Source organism: Triticum dicoccoides, chromosome 7B, assembly GCF_002162155.2.
Source record: "Triticum dicoccoides isolate Atlit2015 ecotype Zavitan chromosome 7B, WEW_v2.0, whole genome shotgun sequence".
Taxonomy (NCBI): Eukaryota; Viridiplantae; Streptophyta; class Magnoliopsida; order Poales; family Poaceae; genus Triticum; species Triticum dicoccoides.
Genome location: NC_041393.1, coordinates 357335772 through 357345321, shown reverse-complemented (window position 1 = coordinate 357345321; position 9550 = coordinate 357335772). Strand labels below are relative to the sequence as shown.

The 9550-nt window shown below is 43.7% G+C and overlaps 1 protein-coding gene across 1 annotated transcript; it reads right to left on the bottom strand.

The window, feature by feature from the left end:
• Window positions 1–300: 300 nt before the first annotated feature.
• LOC119337734 (RNA-binding protein 25-like) lies at window positions 301–6184 on the bottom strand. Its single transcript, XM_037609898.1, has 7 exons — window positions 5691–6184; window positions 4460–4713; window positions 4167–4319; window positions 2603–2999; window positions 1884–2531; window positions 1233–1807; window positions 301–751 (listed from the first exon to the last, which is right to left on the bottom strand). Exons 1-7 carry the CDS (start codon window positions 6112–6114, stop codon window positions 500–502), a joined length of 2703 nt encoding a protein of 900 aa, XP_037465795.1. The 5' UTR covers window positions 6115–6184; the 3' UTR covers window positions 301–499.
• Window positions 6185–9550: the final 3366 nt, after the last annotated feature.

Here is a 9550-nt window from a genome sequence, read left to right as displayed (position 1 = left end):
ACAATTGCAAACGCACAGAAGTTATATTTCTTATAGGAAATTTACATGAATTTTGAGTGGAACAGTCCAGAAAATATTTCTCCAACCAGGTGCTCTCTGTTTTTTTTCTCCATGGTTTTGTTGAAGTAAAACAAGTACACTCTCAAAGTCTCATGAAAACTTTCACCATGTACATCATGTGCAAAGAAAATCAAGTTGGTACAGATTGAATGAGTAAATGTACTCTTATCACTATAACACATTCTACAATCACCTGTTGGAACTTGGAAAAGATAGAAGGGCACACTGTAAACACGCAAGTACGCAACAATTTCAGATCAAATATTGAGCATCAACAGTTCATGTATACATTTCTACAATAGACATCAGAACATATGGGAACCAGTAATTCGATCTCACTGAAATGTTTACAGCAGCTGTCTTACAACATAAGCTTAGAAGTAAGAAAACAGTTGCAGACAAAAAGCAGAAAATGTTATACAAGACAGTTGCCTCAACTTTAAGCCTTCCCTCTTACTGATAGTCCTGCTTCAACTTTCTTAATTTCAAATATTAGCATCCTCCACATCTTAAGGACAAACATTTCAGCCTCGACGTCCAAAATTGACGATAGGAGCTCCAGCATTTTCGATGCATGGACATGATCTTTGGTGCACGAGACAATATATTCCACCAAAGTCGATTCCTCCTCACCAAGAAATTCAATTATCTTTTTCGAGATCCAAGGCCTCATTCTATCATGCAACTCATGCTGACACAAAAGAACAATGATGTTAGTGTTGAATACAACCACACCGCAAACACAACAGGGAAAGCAAAATTAAATATTTCAGAGTAAAAACCATCTGACACACCTTTACACTTGTGTACCCAACATATGGTGCCTTCTCAGATCAAATTGTGAATTATGCACGTTAACCGGAATGAAAATAATAACAGGTTTAACATTAATACTAATGAAATATTTATGTGGTTGATCTCGTATCTGTTCAGGAAAAAATTATCTTCAGATCTCCAATGGTTTAAGGAGCACTACATCGTGTGCGTTTTTCTTTTTGTAACCACTGTCAAACATACCTAAACTGCTTCCATAAAGAAGACCTCACAGAACATCAAAGAAATAACATGCATGCACAAAGATATGACATAAAAATAACTTGAAATGGGTGAAGAAACAAAACATTACCCAACTTTTGAGTACTGAAAATACAAGGTCAAGAAAAATAATTCACCTTCTCATATATTGCCCAATTAATATCATAGGAAAAAAGCTCTTCCTTTGTCCTCGGAATCATGTCAATCAATTGTTTTGCATCCAAAACTTTCTTGTTCTCTAACTTGGGCTTATCGTCGTCTCGATCATGCATCATTTCTCTTCTGTCATCACCAAGACGTGCACCATCTTCATCATTTCGACTTTTATCCCTTAGGGTCGATCTATCAATGGCTCTCCTACTCCTTTCGGTTTCAGGCTGCTCTTCCTTTTGATTAGATACCAAGATGCGCTTAGCAAACTCAGCAGCTGCTACAATATTATTAGGTTGGTCAGAATAAGAATCCGCCTCCACAGCTTGCAATTCCTCAGTGGAGTAATCAATAGGTACTAAAGGTCTTATCCGTTTATCCTTATTATCATCGTCATCCTCTTCAGCAAAAACTGATGGAACAGATGTCCGTTTACCAGAGCCAATCAAACCAAAACCCAACTTTTTTGCTGGAGCATTGCTATTTTGTTTGATATCTAGAATTTGACCAGGTACCATACTTGCTTCATCACCGTTACAGTCCTTATGAGTTTTGCCATCATCTGTAGAATGGATGCAAAAATGTTGGAACTAGAATGTAGCTAATGTGATAAACTTTGTGAGGAAATATTTACTTACCTGCATCAACACCATTAGCAATGCTGACAACATTATCATCATCTGAAACAATCGGCTTGTTTGGTGCATCTGCTTCCTTCCGGTCATCACCATCAACCTCCATAAATATAGCAGACTCTGCCGCAGCTGCTTCATCTGCCTGCTGTTGCAGCTCTATTGCACGCCTCCTTGCTTCAGCAATTTCCTGTTCCTCTTTTAATTTGTCCGCCAAGTCTTCCTGCTTTTCGCGTTGCCTCCGCCTTTTCCTCTCTTCAAGTGCGTTACTGCTCCTCCGTCTTCTTTTCCTCGAATCCTCTTCGTCGCTTTCATCTTCCTGCTTCATGATCTCCCTTTTGCGTTCACGTTCTTTTTCCTTCTCACGGTCCTTCTCATATTGTCTTTGATATTCTTTATCTCTCTCCCTGGATTCCCACTCTTTAAGGTGATCTTTGTACAGCCTTTCCACTTCTCTATGCTTGAGTTCTTTATCTCTATCCCTCCTGACTCTTTCTCGCTCACGCTCACGCTCATATCTTTGAAGTTCTTTTTCCTTTTCCTGCTTCTCCTTATCATGCTCTTTATCTTTCCTCCTATCAAGAGAGTCATTTTCTGTCTTTTCAGTTTCACTAACTGTCTTTTTGTCAACACAATCATCATTATCTTCAGAATCTGCAGCAGTGATGAAATACATATTATTCAAATGCAAATTTGGCCAAAAAACAATTACCATTATTCCATACCAGTCATTGCCATGTCGACAACAGACTCCCCGTTATTATGTTTGGATGAGATGTCAGCAGATGGTTGAACCGGCGGGGGTGGTGGTGGCGGCGGCAGGGGTCGAGTCTTTAACCACTCTTCAATAATACTGTTTATTAGTTCTGCAGCAGCCTTATCAGCCTCAGAATCTTCATTTGTAACAATCCCAAATTTCTTGGTGTTTTCTTCACTATCCTTATCTCCGGAATCTTCTGTTTCATCTGTTTTACCAGAAACAAGCTTCAATGATTCATTTTCAGCAACAGCAGAAGTCCCATCCCCACCTTCATCTTCCTCCTTTTTGGTGTTCTCATGTACCTTCTTCTTTTCTTCAACATGTTTCTTCAGGTACTCTTTGGTGGCATCATTAATATTAACCTTGCATTGAAATAAAATATAAGGAGAGTTCAAAAAATATATAAGAAGGCATAATAACATTATCATTACTTTTGAGAGAACATACGGAAGATTTAGACATATATTTAACAGGCAACATAAAAAGTGTAACCATGTCAATTGGGGAAAAAATATCTTGATGGCCTCCTTGAAATGTGATTAGACTAAATCATGCAGGATTTTCAAAGCAAACATATTCCTTAAGCAATCCTTGATAAAAAAAACTGCAGGCCAATTCAAATGCTGGTTGAACACGGCACTAGCACGGAAATAAACTGTAACAATCGAATGGAGGGATCCTTTACAAGTTCTGCCTATGCACACAGTAACAGATAATTCAATGACTGAACAATGGTACCACTTGAATTCAATGACTGAACAATGGTACACAAGAAAGGTTAGGGTAGGTGCTTTTCCCACCAAACAACCAAGAAATTTAATTGGTCTATCTGCTACCACTTGAATGTTGGGTAGCGTATCTCACCTATGGACAAAAGCATCTATTGTGTCGGTACAATGTCTAAAAACATGCACATGATGGTAAAACAAGCATTCTATGACTAGGATGCCTTCAGGCTACAAGGTTTCAAAAATTAATCCCTAATACCCTAACACAACATCATGGAAGCAAAAGGAAAGTATTATTCTAATCCTTCGGCGCAGGGTTCCAGTACATAAGAATTAAGCTTTGTGAAGTAGAATTTGTGGGCCCTCATTTTCCATCAATCCAACAGGTGAAACATATTTTTACAGATTGGTCTGGGACCAACATGTGAGCGACAAAGACATAAAAATTCAATAAGTTCCCTTTGGTTCGTACATGGAACATGCAAGTTACTAAGAATCAGTTTACAAACAGTTGTCAGCTTTTACAAAAAAGAGTTTGCAGAAGCAACTGATGTCCTATTATTAGGTTATATGCAGGTCCTTATCATTCCGAATGAAATTACATTTTAGTTCCCATATTTATCAAATCCACCGATTCCACAATCATAAGAAATATGTAAGAAATTGTTAGAAACAACTGATGTCCTATTATTAGGTTATATGCAGGTCCTTATCCTTCCGAATGAAATTACATTTTAGTTCCCATATTTATCAAATCCACCGATTCCACAACCATAAGAAATATGTAAGAATGATGCATACCACCAGTTCTTGCCCATCAACGCTCAATCTGTTCAGCAACCGCGTCGCACGAAGGATGCCTTCAGCAGATTCAAACTCACAAAAGCCAAACGCTACTGGTTTGCCATTACTTGGATTTTGGGTGCGCTTCCAACTCTTGACAGGTCCACAAATCTGAAGATGGGAAAACATTTAAACAAACATGCTAAAAGCATTTGATGGCATAAACAGAAAAGCTGACTAAAGTATGTACAAGTCGACATTGCCATGTTAATACACTATACTACAAAAATAATAGGGAAAAGGTGATATACCCGAAGAAGTGAAAGAAGCAAACCATTGTCCACTGTTGGGGCGATCTTCCCGACATAAACTGCAGTTGGTGGTTTGTCAACGGGTGTGACAGCTGGAGCAGGCGGTCTGGCAGGAGGGGCTACCATAGGAGGAGCACCACGAATTCCAGGAATTGTTGCTGGCCGTTGAACTTGCACAACACCAACAGGAGGCATTGGGCGTGGAGGAAAACATGGACGCATCATAGTGTATGGTCCAGGATAACGATGCACACCTGAAGAGAGAAACAAACAAACATCTATGCTGCCAGATTAGTAACAGTCCAGAAAACAGAGCACAGAGTGCATACATTGATCCTTTAAAAATATGTAAGCTAGCATAAGACACAAGGAAAGAAGAGCAGCACTAAATAGATAAGCAGGTATCTTGCATATTCAGAATAACCGGGATGAACATCGACAGAAAAACAATATTATTTTCAAATAAAATAAGAACTAGGGAAAGCTAGCCTTACCTCTTAGCGACCATTAGGCAGGATAACGTACTTGTATTGGTTATTTGCAAAACTTGGGATAGCTCACACCATTGCATTGCACTACTCAAGATATAAAAGCTTAAGCAAATGTGTCACTCACTCTAAACTTCTTATTAACGATAAAAGTAATTCAAACCAAATTAAGCAAGAAATACTTGACATGAAATTAAGCGACAGGAAATCATGGTACCTTAGCCAATTTTTTGAACAACCCATTGTTGAAGGATCTAAGTACATACAGAAACCGAGCCTAATTAAACGGCAAGCTAAAGCATTTAAATTAATTTCACACAATTTAAATATAACCAGTTCAAATTCAAACATTCAGCATACCACATGCAGTGAGGGAGAAAATGATCTGTTATAGCTTCAGTTAGAGCAGCAGAATCAAACATGAGCCGGCACCTCTCGCTGAAGGGAGTAACGGCCGGCACGACCACCGCTGTAGCAGAGAAATACCCTGTCATCGTTATCAAGCGATGGGATGCCAGTTGCTCTAAACACTACTGTAAATCACTAGCATCAGGCGCATCCCACCTCTAAACCCTAATCCCAGATCCTACCCGCGTTAAAGACATATCCAGTCGATTCCACCAGATTTCCTACAGCGCAGCACATGGAACGTCTGGAGATTTCCCAGGCACAATCCGGCGGAAGCATAAATCTATTGTCATTCAATCGTATAAGCCTAGAGACGGATGGAGAACGGGACCCACCGGGAGGAACGGCGACGCCCGGCTGCTGCATGTACGGACCCGGCTGGGGCGCGTACATGTTCGGCGGACGCATCACGTGGTGCACGCCTGGCGGCTGCATCGGCTGTCCCATCAGGTAGCCCGGATTACGTATAGCACCGTACTGCTGCACCTGCGGCGGGGGCTGTGCACCCAGCGGCCGGAAGGAAGGGGCGAAGGATACCGGAGCAGGGGGCATCGGCGGCAGGACGACCGGAGGGGCGGGGGCGGGGGCGGGGACGGGGTTAGGGTTAGGGCTTGACATCGTGGGATTGGAGGCCGGGGGATTAAGGGTTGCCGGGTTCGGCGGGGTGGACGTGGCGGTGGCCTGAGGTGGGGTTGCCGTGTTTGGAGGAGTGGACGGCGGGGGGTCTAGGTTGTCGTGGGTAGGCGCCACGGCCGCCATGGTTGGGAGAGGAGCAGCCGAGCAGTCGATGGGGGTTGATGGGGCTCGTTCACGGCGAGGAGCCTGATGCCGTCGTGATGATGTGTGGGTTGACGCAGGAACCGTTGGGACGAACAGGCCCGTGAAACTGGCCCGGTCGGTGACGTTTCGCTGACAACCGGGAGACGCGTTTTGCGCAAATAGAACTCCCGACTGGGCCGGCCCATTGGGTTTGACTGATACTGTAGCGCGCGGTTGAGAAAATATGTTAACATGTATAAAAAAATGTTTCACCCTCAAAAAAACATGTATAAAAAATGTAGAATATGAAGTATAAAAATGTACACATCAAAGTGGTGTATGTTTACAAGTCAGGCAAAGCGTTTTTCTTCTCGTGGGAGGCGATATCCAAGGCGACTAGGTTTAGCCGGCCCGTTGTCGGTCGCCTACGCGGCGGTGGCGCGTGCGCCGGTCTCTCTTTCCCAGGACGGCGCCAGAGGTGCTGCCGCTGGTCTCTCGTTCTCTGCTGCGAGTCTCCTAGTGCTTGCACCCATGTGTTCATATGATTCTTTTTTATCTATCGTATTCTGCATGAGGAGCATGCATGCATGGGGCTTGATGTTTATCTGTGTGAAGCTATGATCCAGCCTACACATGACTGGATGGGCTGATGTTGGAAGTTGTCAGTTTTCTCTGAACTGGCGCAGCTCTCCTAAAGGGTGATTGCCGGCAGTAATGAAAATACTTTGTTGAAACTGTCGCGGTGATACGTCCTAAATGTAGCCACTTTTCCAAACAATTTTGTTCTTGTTTTGGACTCTAATTTGCATGATTTGAATGAAACTAACCCGACTGACGATGTTTTCAGCATAACTACGATGGTGTTACTTTTGTGCAGAAATAAAAGTTCTCAGATTGGGCTGAAATTTTACGAAGACTTTTTCTAGAATATATGAAAATTATTGGCGAAAACTCTGTTGGAGGGGCCCACCACGGAGCCATGAGCTCAGGTGGCGCCCCTAGGGCGTGCCACGTGAGCTCGTGAGTCCCACAAACCTCCGTCTGCCCTAACTCCAACTTCATAAAGATCGTCTTGCGGAGAGAAAAAATCAGAGAGAAGAAATCATCGCATTTTACGATACGGAGCTGCCGTCGCCTCCTGTTCTTCATTGGGATGGTTGATCTGGAGTCCGTTCGGGGCTCCGGAGAGGGGGATTTGTCGTCGTCGTCATCATCAACCCTTCTTCAACAATAATTCCATGATGTTCACCACCGGGAGTGAGTAATTTCTTCATAGGCTTGCTGGATGGTGATGGAGTTGGATGAGATTTGTTATGTAATCGAGTCAATTTGTTAGGGCTTGATCCCTACTATCCACTATGTTGTGAGATTAATGTTGCTATGACTTTGCTATGATTAATGCTTGTCAGTAGGGCTCGAGTGTCATGATTTCAAATATGTACCTTATTATGTTTCCATGAATATAAGTGTGTTTTGGATCATATCTTGCAAGTTGTATACACTTATTATGTGTTATGATCCGTAGACCCCAAAGTGACACTATTGCAGGATGCTGCTAACGCGACACTACAATCAGAGACCCTTTGAAGAAACTGTGTGCGATGCAATAATCGCAAATGGTGATGTAAAAAAACCGTCAAAAAAGATGCAAAACGTCTGCGATGACGGATGCATCAAACACGGTTCAGAATTTAGTTGCATGTGCGATGAGGGGCATACGGTTCAGTTTAATGAATTGTTTGCGATGAGGCAGAAGAACAGAAGCGAGTAGCTAGATGAAGGTGTGTGCGATATACGGCATACGGTTCACTCAGATGAACTATTTGTGATTAGGCAGAACAAAAGAAATGGTCAGCCAAATCAAGGTGTGTGCGATAGAGGGCAAACAGTTCACTAACGGATGAACTGTTTGCGTTGAGCTAACAGAAACGGTTCAATTTAACAAGACGTGGGTGATACGAACAGGTCTGTCCGATAATAACACAGACGATTGATGCTAATAAGACATGTGTGTTGTGCGTTGGGATTGCATACAGAACAACAACATATATATACACACTTATAAGGACATGATTGCATAACCAAATTAAACATCCAATTATATAGGTAGCTACTACACACATGACATTTGCACACACCAAAGTAAACTATTACATTCATAATTACATAGGTGGCTACTACACACATGGCATTTCCACACACCAAAGTCAATGTATATTACATGCATAATTAACTAGGATAAATGATCATCTGATCATCATCTACTTCTTGTGATGCTTATCGCTACTTCTCTGCTTGTGGCTCGATCTGGCCACGTCGATTTCAGTAACGAGGCACTTCCTCATGTCAATGATCTGCATGTGCATCTCGTAGCATGTGTTCACGCTCTTGGCCGCGAACCTGAAGTGAGGTTCATCTAGTTGCGGCATCCATGCCCCGTGCCAGGATACGGGACATGTTCTGTTGGCATCCTGCTTCATCTTTTCGTAGTATGGGTCGATGACGGCCGAGGCGAGTTCAACCAGGGAGTCCTTCTTCGTGATGCCCCGGACCATGTAGTGCTCACGGATTTCGACAAGGTTCTTACAGGCCAAGCCCGTAACCCTGAGCGCTTTTACATTGTCGGTGGTTTCCACCGTAGCGAACTTGTAGTCGGTGTTGTTGACAAACCTTGCGAAACGGTCGCAAGGCTCTGTGGCCATGCAGTAGTGGTAGATGAGGACATGATGGCGGACGCACAACTAGGCAACGGCGACCTTCTAATCTATGTTGGGACGACCGCCGGTGTACTGGAGGTTGATGCCGACCACCTTGTACTTGTCTCGAGCAAGCAACTGCTCAACAGTGTTGATGTAGTCGTCCACCATGGCAGGGTCGATGGTGTGCACCACCGAGAGATCCTTCTACCTCGCGTGGGTCTCCACTTTATACTCACCGAACTCCATTGGAGCTCCGCTAGACATCCCCTCTCTATCTATCGTTGTGGGTGTGCTTGTTGTGTTGTCGGGGGCGATCGAAAGGTTGAAGAGACTAAGGTTATAATGGCCGCGTGAATTAAAGGGGAAGTCGGATGGCCTGGAATATCGGCACACCCGGATGACAGTTCTAATTTGCAGCCCGTAACTCCATCATGCCACACGTAAATGCATCATGGCGGCGCACGCGGTGCAACCGCATGCATATGGGCCCCCCGACATGATCGTGCGCAGGCCCAACCATTGGCAGAGCGCGCGCAGAGGGACGCGAGCAGAGCGCGCCGCGGACGCCTCAACGGCGAGCCACCATATATATGCATATAGCAGTTGAACACGCAAGGAAAAGATGTCCACAAGCCGAGCGCGTGGAGGTACGTGAGCAAAGCACGCCGACGGAGGCGAGCAGAGGCCAACACGGTGATACGTGGCAAAATAAGATGAACTGTGTGTGCGATGTTGTA